At 38.9% G+C, this 18659-nt stretch overlaps 1 protein-coding gene across 2 annotated transcripts; it reads left to right on the top strand.

Annotated features, from left to right (window-relative positions):
• Window positions 1-5698: 5698 nt before the first annotated feature.
• drd4b (dopamine receptor D4b) lies at window positions 5699-14676 on the top strand. 2 transcript variants are annotated; one of them, XM_028013841.1, is made up of 6 exons: window positions 5699-5942; window positions 6069-6133; window positions 6202-6701; window positions 9316-9428; window positions 10641-11236; window positions 14263-14676. In XM_028013841.1, the coding sequence occupies exons 3-6, from the start codon at window positions 6453-6455 to the stop codon at window positions 14463-14465; spliced, it is 1161 nt and encodes a 386-aa protein (XP_027869642.1). In that variant the 5' UTR covers window positions 5699-5942; window positions 6069-6133; window positions 6202-6452; the 3' UTR covers window positions 14466-14676. The 2 variants fall into 2 exon arrangements, with proteins under 2 accessions (XP_027869642.1, XP_027869641.1); XM_028013840.1 differs by having other exon boundaries at window positions 6064-6133.
• The last annotated feature ends 3983 nt before the right edge of the window (window positions 14677-18659 follow it).

Here is an 18659-nt window from a genome sequence, read left to right as displayed (position 1 = left end):
TTGATTTTTCCGCTTTATAGTGACTTATTGGGGAAAAAATGCTCGGATGCAGGAAGTTACAACGGATTAAAATTCCTGAGCTCTCAGATTTGTTCCTGTAAAGCAGAGCTTCTTAATTCCAGTCCTCAAGCCCCCCTGCTCTGCATGTTCTGGATGTGTTTCTATTCCAGAACAGCTGATTCAAATGATTACATGACGGTGATTAACAGGCAGAAGCCTATTAACCACCCACAGATTCAGTCCAGGTGTGTGGCAGAAGGAAAACATCTAAAACATGGAGGCAGCATGAGGACCGGGATTGAGAAACATTTCTGTAAAGCCAGAAACGAATCAGGACTGGAAAAACAGGCATCTGAGAAATTTGTTTTCTTCTGGTAAATTAAAGCAGAGAACCAAGCTAGTTCCTGGTGGTTTAGGTTCCTCATCCTGTTAGAAACCTGCTGAGATTCTGCTGCGTTTTCATGAAATTAGGGTGAATAATTTCTGGACGTAGAAATGATTAAAATGCTGAAATCAGTCGCATCCCAAAGGCAGGGCCAGTTCTGGGCCCCACTATAAAATATGTTATACAAACTGCAGAACACTAATGAGTAGACCATAAAGGGAAGCTATTATGCAAAATTCACATTTTGAGTGTTTTTGTACATTTTTGGTCTAAACTGCTTCTAAAAACAAACCAAGCACTTAAAAAAATGGCACTAATTTAATGTTTTTTGATTTGAAAAACGTTTCAAAACCCTCCAGAGTGTAACATCACAAATCAGCAGGCACTGCCCCGTCACCTAGCAACCCCAGCAGAATTCCGCCCGTTACCTAGCAACCCAGATGGAACTCCGTTTTACCGCTGTATGTGCTGTACAATGGCTGCTGGAAAAAACAAGAGTTTGTTTTCCTGTTGACTTACCATCCAGAAACAACCTGCTGCATTCTTGTTGGTTGTGCACGAGGCAAAGCGGAGGCCTCGTGGCCAGCAGCAGCTTTTTGGGATTTAAAGTGACAAAGGCCCTAAAAAGGCTCATTATGAGAAGGCTGACTAAAATCTCGTTATCTAAGAATGGTTTTGTGAAAAACTAACTTAGCAGTAACTTTTCAGCAACATATACCAGCTTGTTTTAAGTAAATGATATCTGAAAATGGACTAAATGTTCTAGTGCAGATTATTTCACTTCTAACAGGAAAAATGTTTTGTTATAAGGGGAATAATCTGCCAGTTGAACTAGAACTTTTACATCAATATTAATAAATTATTTTCTTTAAACAAACTCCTATATTTTGCAAAGAAGTTACTTCTGAGTTCGTTTTGTCTTATTTCAAGTGTACTGAGATATTTGTACTAGAAATGCTTGGTAGGATTTTTGTGTTTTTGCAGTGCAGGATGTTGTTTTCTTCTAGTTTCTCTCCTGGCTTTAAGATTTTTCTGTCACTTCTTGAACATCCTTAATTTAAATCTCTGTTTCTGGTCTCTGTTTTGCCTCTGAGGGTCAGGAGGGATCGTTAACCGCAGCAGGAGCAGATTCCTGGAAGCTGCTCAGTAATTTATCCCATCAGTCCGCTCTGCACCCTGCGGCTCTCCGCTCTCCTTTTTTATGAATATTTTAAAGTGACTCCAGAGAAACTCTTCCCCCTTTGTGGAATCTGAAATCAAGAGAAGCAAACCTTTAATTCTGCAAGGAGTTCACAGAAACCCCCTGCATCAAACAGCTGCAGCCATGGCAACAACCGATGGAGTTAATGTTGGCATAAAAGATTTTCTTTATGGCAACACTACAACAAATTCTTTTTAAAAATCTCATTAGGGAATATGTTGTATTGAATGGTCTTTTCTTCACATCAGGTTTAAAAATTACAGTCATATTCTTGAGTTTCCTGTATTAAAATAAGCAGATTTAGTTCCTTGTTCAGTATTTTCATGTTTAAAATTGTCTAAAAATCTGTGAAATGAGCCTTAATTATCCTTGGAATGACTTATGATCTGAAGGTTATGACGTTAAAATCAAATTGTGAAGTGGGAAATCAAAAGATTAAATCATATAATTAGGTGTAATTTCCACAACTGTTAACAGATTCTTGTATTTTTCCATACACAGTTTCAAATTTTTCATACTTTTCCAAACTTGAAAAATGCTCAAAGCAATCCATCTATAATGAGGTCAGAAAAAGTTATTATGCACCAGAAAAATTTACCATCGTGAGCTAAGTGAGAAACTAATGAATTAAAACATTTTAACTGCTGTAAAAAAAGAAGCTGTTTATTCTTCCAGACTGTTGGACGGTGTGTTTGGGCGGCTGAAAACAAAAAGAAGCGCATTTGCACAAAAAAACTCCAAAATTGTGAGATTAATCTCTGAAATTTTCTAGGAAAAGCAAAGATGTGTCTGAGTTTAAAAAGTCAAAAATTTCCTATAGAAAAAAAAAATTGTAATTTTGAGATTTAACTCAAACTTGGACTTTTGAAACTGAGTTTCAAAAGTGTCACATTTTCAAATGTTGGTTGTTTTTTTTTCTACTTTTGAAACCCGGAAAAGATTTTTCTTGAAAATGTTGAGATTAGTCTCAGAATTACTGAGTTTTCAGACTTACTCAGGTTTTATCCATATGCAGATATGGAGCCTGAATAAAATGTGTCAGTGATGTCACGTCTTTGTGCATCGTGAAGCCAAAGGACTCGGGGTGAATTTAGCATCTGCGCTGTGTTTTCCAAAGCATGTGTGCTCTTCCCCAACTTCTTCTTCTCCTCTTCCTCCTCGGGCTCTTGCACGACGTGTGAAAAGCTAATTGCTGCTGACTTTATTCTAATGATATTCACGCCACAGGAGCTGCTGTGACCCGAACACCTTTAATCAAAAGTAAGAGCCTGTCAGCTGTTTGCAGCATGTGACGGCAGATTCTGTCTCTGTGCTGTGAAATCCTCAAATTAAAGCGAATATTTACCTTTTTAGAAAACAGCACATTCAGGGGAAGATTAACAGACTGACATGTAATAATTAGTGTTCAATGAGATTTTGTTTCTCCGTCATTAATTACTGAAATATTTATTAGCTAAGAACCTCAGCAAACTGGCGTAAAATGGATACTAGATGATGCGACATCGGAGGTTCCTAATTACTGTTAAAAGAGTCATTATAGGAGAAACCTTATTTTAAAACATATCATCCATATTCAGTGAAGCTGCACTGTAACAAATGGCTGTAAAAACTACAGCATGAAAACTCAGTAAGGTGGCTGGGTTTGGAAAATACAGCTTTTAACTGTGATCTGAAATGCGTACGGAAAGTATGTGGGACGTGATTGGACCGCTGGATCACGTGCGCAATTTTACAGCTGTACTGTAAATTTTTAATGTACAGTTGCATTGTGGGATTTTTACCGGCTGTAGGCTAAAGTTCACAGGCTGGAGGGCCAACAATGACTTTCACCGGGTAAGTACTTTTTTTAAAAACATCGTATTGCAGTTTTGTGTTTGTGTGCAAAAATATATTTTATGTGGTTATATTGAGCTACTCTGGCTTCGGTTGTTTCTCAGCTAGCATTATGTGCAACACACAGTAAGTGTTTTTTAGTTCACCTAGAATACGCAGATGGTTGTATTCTGGTATTCTGGTCTTTTTGCGGAAGTTGTTTGAAGGTAAAATGCCTCAACTGTTTGTTTCTCTCGCGCGCGCACACAGGCCTGTCAACGTTAACGCGTTAGCGCACGCGATTAACATCAACATTTTAAAGCGTTAATATAACATAACGCAGATCAATGATCTATCAATGATCTATTCTGACATCAGCGCTTCTCTCCCACGGTGGTTTATCTAGTCCACAGCAACGCGTCACACACCGGGAGCTACGAACAGCCAAATATTTTCTCCTGCGACTGCAGACAGAAACCAGAGTTGAACAGTTTCAACTTTCTTGTGTTGAGTCTTTAGCCAACGTTGTGCACATAACTCCGGTCTTCACTGGCTGGATGAGGACAATAAAGTGTCGCTTCATCACAGGACATGAATTTAGAGGAATATTTCTAAACCAAAGTTTAAAACAAACTGAGTTTCTATAAACCTTCTTGAATATAAAAACCTGGAAAACTAAGAATCTTCAGACATGGTTGGTTTGAGACAAAACATTTTTTGAGAATGTGCATGATTGATATGAGCTTCATGGTGTCATAAAAGAGTGGGGCGTCCAAGAAGTAGAAGTTACAATAGATCTAATAAAACAGATGTTTGCTACTACTTGTATTCATGTGTAGTGGAGTCAATTTCTCTTAGTTGCTGTTGAGTATGGGACATTACAAATGCAAGATAATTGCTTGGATTTTAAATTGTTGGCGTGCAGCAAGAGGGGTTTGCACAGCTGTGTGCATATTTATATTCCTGTCATGAAATGGTGCGGTATAGGTGATGGTGAGGCAGACGCAGCGGACCCAGGTAAGATGATTATGGTGATTTAATGGCGAAAACATAATCCAAACAACAGGCAGGAACGCACATTAGACGCGACACTGAATCCACAAGTGACATTGACAAGGACCCGACACTGAACAAGGAACACAGGTGGAGTTAAATACATGGTAGGGTAATCACAGAAACGAGACACACCTGGGAACAATCAAGGGGAGGACAGGACAACGAAGAGACTCACGGACGCAGAAAACAATAAATAAATACACAGAAAACTCGAAATTAACACACAGAAAACACAGAACACGACAATTCCAAGCTTATAAAGTTAGGTATAGTGATTAATTGTGATTAATCAGCCAGTGCCAGATTCTGCTACGGGCGACGTAGGCAACCGCCCAGGAGGCATCTTGTGGGGGGGCGACACGACCGACCCCTGACCCCAGTTTCTTCACACTAATTATGCTGACCTAAGCTAACTTGTTAGCTAATGAAAACTGATACAAATTAGCTTCAGATTCATAAAATAAATAAAATATTCAACTCTTCCAAAGTACAGACATATCTGGGAGACTCAGGTAAAATGATATTAATGATACATCAGTCTCCTTAGAAACACACTTCATGGATGGTCATTATCTCAGTAGATTTTTGCATTTCCCAGTTATTTTAGCAACGTTTTGACCTGATTCCCTCCCGGCTCTGCAAAGTTCAGAGTCCCAAACTTGATAAAAGTTGTAACTTTTACTGATGATGAATTTAATTATAGACTGAAAAAAGTTAAGACTCTGTTCATGTGAACTTCAAAGTGTTCTGCCTCAAAAACATTTCATTTTCTGCTTTTAATTCTCCAGAGGTTGAGGAACATCCAGAAGGAAAGCTGCTAAAGCAAAAACTTGGAGAAAATTGGATTCATTTCCAGAACTTGTGGGATTAAAACTCCCAGACCTGAGAATAAATGCAGAGTTATAGAATATATAGAATATATCTGATGTAGAATCAGACCATATAGACAATATCTGTTACTTGTCTCAGCATCTTGTCTAATTGTTTTTGTGATTTATTTTGTATTAATTATTTGTATATTTGTTACTGCAAAAACAAAATCTTACCAAGCATATATATGTATATTTTAGATTTTTTTGCTTTTCCAAATTCAAGATTTTTTTTCTTCTTTTGAACAAAATTTATGACCTCAATTTAGCTCTGTAGTTATTATTTAAAGTAAATATTTCCTTAATATTGATTTTTTTATAAAAACAGTGCTAGTTCCTGGCAGATTATTTCACTTTTAAAACATTTTCCCATGTTGCAAGTGAAAAAATCTACCAATTGTATAATCAATAATCAATTTTAAGAATTTGTTGGCTTAAAACAAGCTCCCATTTCTTACTGAAAAAGCTGCACGTTAGTTTTGTCGTATTTCAAGTGTACTGAATAAAAATAATATTTTTCTCAATATTCGCACTAGAAACTAGGCAAAAATACTTGGTAAAATTGTTTGTTTTTCTAGTTTATCAGTTTAACTCTGTTGTCTGGACGGTGCATGAAGAGGTGAGATGTTATTATATCCTCCCAGTTTTTGTCTTCATCTGCTATAATTACATTAATTCCCTTAATAAACTATTTATTAAGCCTCCTGTCAGACTTGGAGACTAAAGTGTTTTACTTCCAGTTTAGTCGGCCGCTCTGAAGCTGATTCGTCACCCTGCGCAGATTGGTCACACACACCGAGCAGAGCCGCAGTAAGAAGATTTACGCGCACGGATTTGCTCTTGGCTTCTGATTCGCTAAATTGTTTCTGCATGAGCAGGTTGCAACACGACGGGAGGAAACAGATCCTGCAGGAATCTGTCGGGAACAACAGTGGAAGAAAGTGGAAACTGCGATCGGATGAAGTCTGCGGCTGCGGCGCGGAGGTTTTTGCGCACGGAGAGCGTTGCGCACCGGAGGAGCTCGCTTAGAAAGCCGCCGTTTACTGCGTAACTGCCGGGTTTCCGCTTCATAGATGAAAACCCCACCGGAGAGACCTGGGGGCCCCTCCGTCTGCCACCGCCGGGGACCATGGCGGACAACTTCTCGGACCTGATCAACGAGTCGCTGCCGGCGGCTCCGGTCTCGCACTACAACTTCCCTGCGCTCATATTCGGGATTTTACTGATCATCACCGTCACTGCTGGAAACGTGCTGGTGTGCCTCAGTGTTTACTTGGAGAAGGCTTTGAAAACTACAACCAACTACTTCATAGTGAGTCTGGCGTTTTCGGATTTGCTGCTGGCGGTTCTGGTTCTGCCGCTCTTCGTTTACGCAGAGGTGAGGTGGTTTTTGCGTGAAGAGTAGCTAAAAATATTCCTGTTTTTTATTATTATTATGAGTGCCTCTTGACTCTGTTACCTCTAAATAAATTCCTGTACAACTTAAAAACAGTTCGACTGGCAGCAAGTTTATCTCAATGCAAAGTTCTTAGAGTAAAAAAATCATGGAAATGTCTGAGCTCCAAATGTCGATTTATTTTTTCTTTTAGAACTTAGAAATTTCAGATTTTTTCTAGAAAAGTTTCTACTTTTTGAGCTCAGAAAACGTTTAAGTTTTTATTTTTATAGAAAATTTTTCAGTTTAATCTCAAAATTTCAGATTTTCAACTTTTTGAACTCAGAAATTAAAATGTTTTTCTGGCAAACGTTTGACTTTTTGAGTTAAAAGAAAACAAACGACAGTTTTCTACAAACTAGAAATTACAAACTAGATGCACATATAGTTCGTTAGCTGGCTACCTTATTAGCTAGCTGGCTAAAAAAATTGTACGAAAATTAGAAAATGGTGATTTCCACTACTTATTAACTAACACGTTTTGTCTAAATTAGCTAAATATATTTTTAAAAAACCAAAGTTTTCTACAAAGTAATGTTGATATGAGCTAAATTGTAAGCATCAACTTAGCTCATATGCGGGTGTGCTAAGGCTAGTGACTTTTCACCCCAGCCTCAGGTCTTCTGCAGCCTCCAGCCGGTTTTCTTCCAGGATTGTCCTGGATTTTTCTCCATCCATCCCATGAAGCCTGACCAGCTTCAAACTGCATAACAATGTTTGAGCACTTTAGTTAATATTTTTTACACTGGATTTAAAAAATGACATTTCAATTTGAGTCAAACACAACAATTATTTATTGTTTCATTATAACTTGATAAAAAAATAAGTGTTAGTACTTAAAACAATTAAAAACAAGCAATGTTAGATATGCAAAAATAAGTTTACTAAGTTAGGCAAATAAAAACACAAGAAATCCACAGTTTTTATAGCTGGTGACAAACTTTGATAAAGACAAAACCTCTGGCTATTTTATTTTATTTTTTAACTAAAATGAGACTTGATTAGCAAGCTTTTTCAATAAATATGTGAAAAGAAAAAACCCATTTAAAAATCTAAAGCTCTGAGTTTGGAGCATAAAAAAGCCCCTTTACATTAAAAGCTTTACGCCATTGGTGTCTTTGTGTTGTAGATATTATTGTTGTAGATCACATCGTAAGACTACGAAGTAACAAAATTACAGACAAATGAGGCGAGTGTGGACTGGAGAGTGATCCAAAATATACAAATGGTTCCAAATTGCGAAATGAGGCAGAAATGCTGCAAAAAAACAAGCCTACGGGCGTGCCGTGGTGGCGTAGTGGTTAGTGCGACCCGTATTTGGAGGCCTTGAGTCCCTGACGCAGCCATTGCGGGTTCGATTCCTGGACCCGTAGATATTTGCCAAAAGTCTTCCCCCCTCTCGTTCCCCGTTTCCTGTCAGCCCACTGTCATATAAGGGACACTAGAGCCCACAAAAGAATAAATAAAAAAACAAACAACAAGCCTACATATCTGGAGTCCATTTCCAGGCAGAAACGCAACAGAAATACAAAACAAACCTAAACGCATTCAGAAAATATATCTGGTGTTTTGGATGCAAACACCTGCAGATGATTCTAGACTTCCTGACGGAGATTATCAACATGAATCACCAACAGAGGAACACAGGAGTTTCTCTACTGGGTAAATGAGCGGCTATAATTCATATTTCCCACGTTATCCAGGTGATAAAGGTGTAATCTAACCGTCGTTTGAAAGCTTCCTGCTTGCTTTTCTTCCCTGTCAGCAGGGCCAGTCCAAGCCTTTTTGGGGCCTGAAACAGATTTTTATTTCAGGCCCCCTGTATGATGCATTATCATTACTAAGCTAACTATCATTAGCATTATTTGTAATTACATCATGACAGATTTATTATTTCTAATTTAACCTTATATGAGTAACAGATATAAAAATATTATTTATATTTTAAAATGCAGATTGGTATTTAAGTGTCCCATACTTGAAAGTAACATTAGCTGATAAAACCTAAATTTACAGTAAACATGTTGGATATTTTATATTTCAAATGGACGGCAGAAATCATCACAGATGAACAATTATTTCTGTAGTAACTATAAAAAACAATGTAGGAGTAGTTTTTCAATGAGTAATCGCATTTAGTTTGTATTATTCAATAGTATTTTAAATAAATACATATATATATATATATATATATAGTAGTATTTTATACATATGTTTTAATCCTGCCAGCTTGGTTCCCATGGGCGCCCCCTGGTGGTGTGGGGGGTCATAAACATATGCCTTGGGCCGGCTCTGCCTGTTAAAAAGCCCAGTTTTTGATCTTGTTACCTCGCAGTGAGGCGTCACATCGCCGGCATGCAGGCCCTGGATTAGAGACGTCAGCGTGCGTTCACCTGCAGACGGCGGGGGAAAGTGGGCGGGGCCTGAATGTTTGTGTTCAGGATTACACATTTTCTCACTGGGATTTGGGTCAGCTAATGACGTGCTGTGTGTGTGTGTGTGTGTGTGTGTGTGTGTGTGTGTGTGTGTGTGTGTGTGTGTGTGTGTTCTGGAGCAGTTTCAGGGCGGAGTTTGGACCCTGAACATGACGATATGCGACGGTCTGATGACCATGGACGTGATGCTGTGTACGGCATCGATCTTCAACCTGTGTGCCATCAGCGTGGACCGGTGGGTTTCCACCTTACTGTGGTCCGGATCACTGGTTCTACTGGATCTGTTTGGATTTTAGCCACTTTTTCAGTCAATCAAGGTTTTTAACTCTGTGTTCTGCTAATTATCAAACAAAACATCTTTTACTGACTGAGTTCATTTAAAACTTTGAGAAAGAATAAATCTTCACCTGTCAGATGTTCAGACAATAAATAATTAATTTCACTGATAGACTCAATTTGTTTAATTGGAACAAAATTGCAACATTTGTTACATTTTCAAACTTTGCCCAGGATAAATTGTTCCAGATGTTATTGCAGTAAACACTAACATTGCTGTTTTGAGACCATTTTCAAGTAATATTATGGTAATAACAGGACATCTGAAAACTCAATAAACTTTAAATTCTAATGAGCATTTAACCCTGGAACTGGAAACATCTTAAATGTACAAATAAAACAACAAATAAGATGAATTATGGAGTCTCTGTAAACAAAACTGTCCTTCAAAAAAAAGGTCTGGTTGAGGCCAAAGGACCTGACTGAAGACTTTTGTCATCCAGATTTTGGCAGAAGGAGAGAAAAAAAATTATTCAAATGAAAATTATTGAATTCGTTTTAATTTATCACATGATTAATTGATTTATTGCTAGTTGCGACAGGCCTATTTACAGCCACTGTGGTTTTCTTTCACATTGCTGGTGTCAAATGATCCAAACTAGTTGAAAAACCTATTCCCCTCCTCGCCTGTGGGGGCACTGCACCAAAGACCACTGAAGGAAACAACAGGAAAACCTCTGAAGAAGACATTGAGCACAACTTCCTTCTTCATAAAATTTAAACAAACAAAAGTGGAGTGGCATCAGATTTTAGCGGCTGTAGGAGTTTTCTTGTGTCTTTGAAACAAAATAAATGTAAACTACATCCAACATTTGCGGCTAAGCTAGCTGCTACATTACAAGGACATTTCCTGCAGCAAATGTTCGATTCATTAAGAAATTCTCTTTCAGTTACTTACTACACCATGTCTTTTTCATTATGCTTTAACTTATAGCGTAGATTTGAAAATATTTAGCATTATAGCAATCCTATAGAAATCCAGAAAAAATGGCTTTGGGTCAAAGAGCTTTTTTTGGTCCTAATTCTGTTAAAAAGTATCAAAGTTTTCCTTTGTTTTAGAACCTGAAAGAAAACCAAACTTCTGTTGAAGTAGCTCATGTTTTTTTTCCAGGTTCATTGCGGTGTCCATACCGCTGAATTACAACCGTAAACACGTGGACTACCGGCAGCTCATCCTGCTGTCCGCCACCTGGCTGCTGGCCTTGGCCGTCGCCTCGCCCGTCATCTTCGGCATCAACAACGTGCCGAACCGCGATACCAGAGAGTGCAAACTGGAGGACAACAACTACGTGGTGTACTCGTCCGTCTGCTCCTTCTTCATCCCCTGCCCCATCATGGTGCTGCTCTACTTTGGGATTTTTCGAGGTCTGAAGCGGTGGGAGGAGACGCGGAAGGCCAAGCTGCGCAGCAGCATCGAGGCGTGCCGGAAGCTGCAGCGGAGCAGCGTGGTCGGCGGCGCCCTGCCCCCGATGATGGGCACCATCCCCGGGGCGCTGCCCATGCCGCTGCCCAGGATCATAGAGAGAGATCTGGCCCAGTCTCGCATGGACGACTCGGGCGACTACATCCAGCAGGAGATTCCTTATCCACGGCAGTACAGGGAAAACTCAGTGCCAACAGTGAGATTCAACCAGCAGCAAGTCAAGAAGAGGGCGAAGATCAACAGCAGGGAACGGAAAGCTATGAGGGTCCTACCGGTTGTAGTAGGTGAGTAAAAGAAAATGGAAAATCAGGATTTAATGAGAACTGCTTTAAATATTATTCTGTGTGCTTTTGTGACCTCTTGGATGAGGCCGTTGGAGTATTTTTGGCATTGTGGTCCCTCTGGAGACTAGTAATGGCTCCCCAAATCCAGATTATGACTCAATCTCTCCCTTGGAGTGTTTTCTCACCTGATAGTCCGGTAGACTCAGATAAATTGGCCTAATTTAGAGCAGAAATGTGGAGTGCCGTTTGGTGATTTTATTTTAATATTTTTGTCACTGATCAACTCCCAACAAAATGGCGCCCAACAAAATGGTGCCCAACTTGGGGCGGTTCTGTCAGTTTCTCTTGTCATCTGTGGTTAATTTTTCAATCCGTTAATGTTTGTTCTGAAGCTAAAGGTTATTTCACCCTGATGGTTCACTAGATTTGGTTTGATTGGGGACCAAAGTTGCAACATTAGTTACATTTTAAGCTGCTGCAGTTCTCTTTCACACCAATCAAACCCTTTGAAAAACCCGTTCCCCTCCTCGCCTGTGGGGGCGCTGCACCAAGAACCATTGAAGGAAACAACATTAAAACCTCTGAAGAAGACACTGAGCACAACTTCCTTCATGAAATGTAAACAAAAATGCAGTGATGTCAGATTTTAGCGGTTGTAGTTTTTCTTTTTTTCTTTGGTTAAAGACCACAAGTCATTATTCCTCCTAGTGCTGGTCTTATCATTTGTTTTGGTTATATTTACCCATAATGCCCTGCACTTTAGTCCATTTCCTGCTTTTGGAGCGGTCTCCAGTCTGCTTGGTGTTCACATATCGATTTGAACCACACTAGAGTTCACTTAACCTGAACCCACAGTGAGGTTTGTAGGAGAAACAGATTCCCTTTATGGGTCCCAATGAGCATTCACACCTCCCCAAACGAACCGGACTTTCTGGGGGTTCAAAATCCAAATCCAAACGGTCTGGATTTGGATTAAAGTGGGCTGAACAGGACTGGTGGGGAAATACCCTTAAGGTTAATTAACACCAGCCCTGTTAAGTCCAACTTGAGTCCGTCTAAAAGGTTCGGTATGTTTGAGGTGCGAATGCATTATTGAATTCTGATCCACCTACAAATCTAGGTTTCAGTTTGAAATGAACTCTGGTTCGGTTCGAATGCATATGTGAACGGCAAGCGGATTGGAAACCGTTCCAAAAGCAGGAAGTGGACTACAGAGCAGAGCATTCAGGGTAAAAAAACCTAAACCGATCCACTAAGCTCACGCTAGCGGGAGAAATGGCTTGTGTTTTCTTAGCAAAGACAAAAGAGAAATCCTTGAGGCGCTAAAATCTGATGTCACTGCATTTTTGTTTAGATTTGGTGAAGAAGGAAGTTGTGCTCAGTGTCTTCTTCAGAGGCTTTCATGTTTTCTTCAGTGGTTCTTGGTGCAGCGCCCCCACAGGCCAGGAGGGGAACAGGTTGCTCAAAGGTTTGGTTGGTTTGAGTCAGAGCAGAGAGAAAGAGAACCGCAGCAGATGGAGATAAAATAAATGTTAAAACTTTGGTCCCAATCGAACCAAGTCTACCGGACTGTCAGGTGGAAAAGCTCATGGTAACCATGGTGACCAAACAAGGTCCAGAACATTTAAATGCAAATTAGTCCTTTAATTTAGTGCCAACTAAAGATGGGAACCAGACACCAACTTCATTGCCATTAGCCATTAGCAATAGCTAATACTAGCATTCAGGTCACTGATGACACTAAACAACCTCATTTGGTTTGTGAATCTTCCTGCAGACTCTGATCAGAGCTCTTAGGCGAGGAGGTCGACCTTCCTGCAGGTCATCCTGAGTCCCAGGATAAAAGCGGCGCTCCTGACCAACCGTAGCTCCTCATGTAGTGCTGTCACAGCTTAAAGCCTGCAATCCAATTATCACACAACACACGATGTTAAACTCAGACTGAGGAAACAACCTGAGATCCAGTCAGCGGCTGGTTTCAGCAACACACGAGTTTTATTCCTCATCATGTTGAGAAGCAAAATAAATGTTCTGTTTTACATTCAAAACAAACATAATTGGGTGCAAACCGCTCAGCTAAGCAGATTTTAATTCAACATTGGTTTAATTACATTGGGTTGTACAACATTAAACTCTTCAGAATAATGAGTGTCGAAATCAATTTTACTGAAAACAAAGCAGATGTTTTCTGTCTGACTCTCAATTTCTCACATCATTGAGGACAAGCTGTAGTTTACTCTTTGTTTCTACACAGCTGCCTTAAGGCCTAGACTTTGAGTAGGCCACTGCAACATCTTGATTCTTTCCTTATTTCAGTTTTTCTCTCGTTGACTTGCTGATCGTTATTGTTCTGTCGATAATAAAGTCTGGTTCATCTTCTGCTGCCGAATTGATGGGCCTCAAATTAGACTATTTTGGCCCAAAGAAAAACAAAAAAATAAAATTACAAAAATAATGTCATTTTACATTATTACAAAAAATACAATAAATACAACAAATTTGTATACAATATAAATAGATTGTATACAATTTATACAATAAATTTGTATTAATAAGAAAATAAAAGTCATAAAATTACAAAAATAAACTCATAAGGGAATACAGTAAAAGTTAAACAAGAATAAAGTCATAATATTTCAAGCCTAAAGTCAAAATAATAATACAAATAAAGTTGTAATATTACAAGAATAAAGTCGTATGAGAATAAGGTCAAAATAATACAAAAATAAAATAATAAAATTACGAGAATAAAGCTAAAATAATGCAAGATTAAAGTCATATTAATTTGGAATCAAGGTCATAAAATTGTGGGAATAAAGTCAAAACTACATGAGAATAAAGTCAGACATGTAGTGTTGTCTTTATTATAATACGTTTTATCTCATTTCTTTATTATTATTTTTTCTTTGCCTAGGCCTAATAATTTTAATCATCTCATCTGTAAAATCAGACCTGACCCTTTAAATCTGACCAGATTCCCACCGTTCGGATCTCTTAACCTGCGGTTCTCCTCTTCGTCTGTTCAGGCTGCTTCCTGTTCTGCTGGACGCCGTTCTTCGTGGTGCACACGCTGCGAGCGTTGTGCCTGATGTGCAACATCCCCGACGCGCTGATGAGCACCGTCACCTGGCTCGGCTACGTCAACAGCGCCCTCAATCCCATCATCTACACCATGTTCAACACGGAGTTCAAGAAGTTCTTCAAGAAATGTTTCCGCAGCTGCTGCTGACAGCAGGTTGCTGCCTCCACAGACTGAAACACCAGAGGAGGTTTGGGTTCATAACCTCAGACTGGGACGTTTCCAGTTCGCGAGCCGAACTGGAAATAAGAGGAAGAAAATTTTGTTAGAGTTCTGATTACATTTGAGGTTTTTATGGATTTTATGTAAAATACAAACAGACTTTGTTTGATCTGAAATAAAGATTTATTTGACCAGTTCAGATCTTCTGTGGGAGGATGCTGTCTGTCTGCCTATAGCTGGACCTGCTAGCTACAGCGCTGGATAAGAAGATTTAGAAGGAAACTGAAGAACACAAGATATCTGGAAAGATTTATCCAATAGCAAAACCTTTGGTGGGCACAGCTAGCTAAAAAGCTAGCTGCACTAATGCTAAAGCACTAACCATAAACTTTAGTTCTGCTAACGCTAAAGCACTAACCATAAACTTTAGTTCTGCTAATGCTAAAGCACTAACCATAAACTTTAGTTCTGCTAATGCTAAAGCACTAACCATAAACTTTAGTTCTGCTAATGCTAAAGCACTAACCATAAACTTTAGTTCTGCTAACGCTAAAGCACTAATCAAAACTTTAGTTCTGCTAACGCTAAAGCACTAACCATAAACTTTAGTTCTGCTAACGCTAAAGCACTAACCATAAACTTTAGTTCTGCTAACTCTAAAGCACTAACCATAAACTTTAGTTCTGCTAATGCTAAAGCACTAACCAAAAACGTTAGTTCTGCTAATGCTAAAGCACTAACCATAAACTTTAGTTCTGCTAATGCTAAAGCACTAACCATAAACTTTAGTTCTGCTAACGCTAAAGCACTAATCAAAACTTTAGTTCTGCTAACGCTAAAGCACTAACCATAAACTTTAGTTCTGCTAACGCTAAAGCACTAACCATAAACTTTAGTTCTGCTAACTCTAAAGCACTAACCATAAACTTTAGTTCTGCTAATGCTAAAGCACTAACCATAAACTTTAGTTCTGCTAATGCTAAAGCACTAACCATAAACTTTAGTTCTGCTAATGCTAAAGCACTAACCATAAACTTTAGTTCTGCTAACGCTAAAGCACTAATCAAAACTTTAGTTCTGCTAACGCTAAAGCACTAACCATAAACTTTAGTTCTGCTAACGCTAAAGCACTAATCAAAACTTTAGTTCTGCTAATGCTAAAGCACTAACCATAAACTTTAGTTCTGCTAATGCTAAAGCACTAACCATAAACTTTAGTTCTGCTAATGCTAAAGCACTAACCATAAACTTTAGTTCTGCTAACGCTAAAGCACTAATCAAAACTTTAGTTCTGCTAACGCTAAAGCACTAACCATAAACTTTAGTTCTGCTAACGCTAAAGTACAACAAAGTATTGGGGCCACACTAAGAAAATGTTCAAAAATAAAATGAGAATAAAGTGTGAATAAAACAATAATAAAGTCATAGTATTCCAATAATAAAGTTAAAATAGTATGAGATCCGGGAGGGACTCAGAGTAGAGCCGCTGCTCCTTCACATCGAGAGGAGCCAGTTGAGGTGGCTCGGGCATCTGGTCAGGATGCCTCCTGGACGCCTCCCTGGTGAGGTGTTCCGGGCACGTCCCACCGGGAGGAGGCCCCGGGGAAGACCCAGGGCACGCTGGAGAGACTATGTCTCTCGGCTGGCCTGGGAACGCCTCGGGATTCCCCCGGAGGAGCTGGAAGAAGTGGCTGGGGAGAGGGAAGTCTGGGCCTCCCTTCTGAAGCTGCTACCCCCGCGACCCGACCTCGGATAAGCGGAAGAAGATGGATGGATGGATAGTATGAGAATAAAGTTGCGGTATTGTGAGAATATTGTGAAATTGTATGACTTTATTCTCATATTACAACTATATGCTTGTAATATTTTGACTTTATTTAAATAAATTTTTGTTCCACTTCATATTATGACTTTATTATTGTCATTTTGTTTCAACTTTGTTCTCATATTACAACCTTATTCTTGTACAACCTTATAAAAGTTGGATTGTCAGAAAGTCAAAATATTACAACTTTATTCTCGTATGAGTTTACTCTCATAATATTATGGCGTTTTTCTCGTATTATTTACACTTTATTGTTTATATTTTTTGTAATTTTATGTTTTTGTTTGCATGGCTCTACGTAGTAGTCAGTTGTACTAAAGTGCTACACTAACTAACACCTGTTTAGCAGAAGCTAATGCTAAAGTGCTAGGATGCTAAGTTTCGTGTGAAAGTGAATCACAGCAGTGGAAAATGTAAATGTTGCAATTTTGGTCTGAAATCGAACCGATTCGGTGATTATCATGTTATAAACGGGTTATAATGGTTTTGGGTTATTCATCAATGTCTTTTTGTTTTTCTACTTTAGTTAGTTTTAACAAGTTTTTAGAGTGTTTGCTAGTTTTCATTAGTTACAGTTACAGTAGTTTTTTCATACTTTGGTATGTTTTACGTGTACCTTACGTTTTTGACGACACAGGAGAGCAGATTTTTATTTCTGTGAGAGAAAACTGTAAAATACTTAAAGCTTATGAAGAAACTGAGAGCAGCTCTGGCGATGCTTTTTGATCGATGTTACATTAAATGAGACGAGTTCTGAATAGAAACCCAGCTGAGACGTGCAAATTGGACACCAGAGGACTCACACTGGGTGTTATTAAATATTAAGCAGAAATGTCTTCTGCTCCAATCTGCAGTCCTGCAGCAGGAAGGTTAGAGACGACGTCAGAAATGAAGCAGCGTTCCAGACTTTGATGTTTATCCTGGACCAAAAAGGAGAAACGGGCGTCAGCTCTCAACAAAACACCAACATTTGTGAACTCAACTTGTTCCAGACTTGTTTATCTGGAAAAACCACATCATTGTTACCAGAACCAGAACTAATCAAGGTGAGGCAGCGTTCAGTTTTTAATCTCTTCCAACAGCTTTTAAAGGTGTTGTGTGTTTTCCAGTCACCTAGTGAAACTTTATATCACAATCAAGTAACTGTTACCATCAGTTGTTATAAAAATGCTACATATGTCAAACATGACTTATAAGAAATTTGACTTCCTGTCATAACGCCTTAACCCAACCACTGCCAACGGCTCCAACAGCTGCAACCGAGGCAAACTGGTGATTATCCTCACATCTAAAGAACATTTGCTGTTAGATACATGAAGAATAACTTCTCATTCTGACTCTCATCTAACCTCCATCTGTCGCAGCCGAATACTTCAGATGGTGACTGATTGGTGAGCAGAGAGCTGTCTGCTGTTTCTGGTGTTTCATGCATCATTACATGATGCTAAATTTGCTCAGTGGACGAATGACTTCCTGTGAGCAGATGTGAGCAGGATATAAATGGCGGCGCTGGAGAGGCGATAAATGGAGACGCTGGACACCTTTTCAGCTCTGAATGTCTTTATGTTTGCCTAGTCAGCGGGATGAGGTAGAAACAGAGGAGTTCATCCCTACAAGAGACAACTAGACTTTCCTTTGTGATCTATTCCTATATATTTAAATAGTTCTGCACCTGAGTCGTTGTGACTTGTGAAATGTCCTCACTTGAAAAACCTTATTTCTCAAAAACACAACTATCTGTTCCTTCAGAATATGTTTTAGACCTTAAGGCAGAGGAAATGTTTCATTATCCAGAATCTAGTTAACAGCTGGAGTCTGCTGCTGTGCAACGAAATAAATCAGAAAAATCCTATGGAAGCCCAGAGAGGCCTGTCAAAAAATAAAATAAATAAAAAGTAAACACATAAATCATTTTTTGTTACAACTTTAGAAGTTATCTAAGACAGAGTGTTAGTGCCAGGCAAAGAAAAAAATTACTAGAATAAAGTCATATGACAAAAAGTAAAAAATATTAGAATAAATTTGTAGTAACACAATTAAAAACTCATATTATGAGAGTAATATAATGTTACAAGAACAAAGTCACACAACAAATGTCATATTGTGAGATTAGTTGTGATAGAATGAGAAAAAAAGTCGTAATGTTACAAAAATAGATATAAGACCAAATGTCATACGACAAAAAGTCATAACATTATGAGAGCCAGCAGCCATTGTACAGCGCAATCAACGGAAAAACCAGCTGACTAAACGTGGTGGAGTCTGGCTTGAGTTGCTAGGTAACAGGTAGAGTTCCACTGGGGTTGCTAGGTAACGAGCAGTGCCTGCTGATTTCAGCAGTTTCAAAAGCTGGAAGT

Source organism: Xiphophorus couchianus, chromosome 4 (assembly GCF_001444195.1).
Source record: "Xiphophorus couchianus chromosome 4, X_couchianus-1.0, whole genome shotgun sequence".
NCBI lineage: Eukaryota > Metazoa > Chordata > Actinopteri > Cyprinodontiformes > Poeciliidae > Xiphophorus > Xiphophorus couchianus.
This window is presented reverse-complemented; position numbering and strand designations above follow the sequence as displayed.

Excerpts from the sequence above, each read along its gene's own strand:
- drd4b (XM_028013841.1), top strand. The coding sequence starts at position 6,453 with ATGGCGGACAACTTCTCGGACCTGATCAACGAGTCGCTGCCGGCGGCT. Across the intron at positions 9,429-10,640 it reads TGTGCCATCAGCGTGGACCG|GTTCATTGCGGTGTCCATAC; the intron begins GTGGGTTTCCAC and ends TTTTTTTTCCAG. Across the intron at positions 11,237-14,262 it reads GGTCCTACCGGTTGTAGTAG|GCTGCTTCCTGTTCTGCTGG; the intron begins GTGAGTAAAAGA and ends TCGTCTGTTCAG.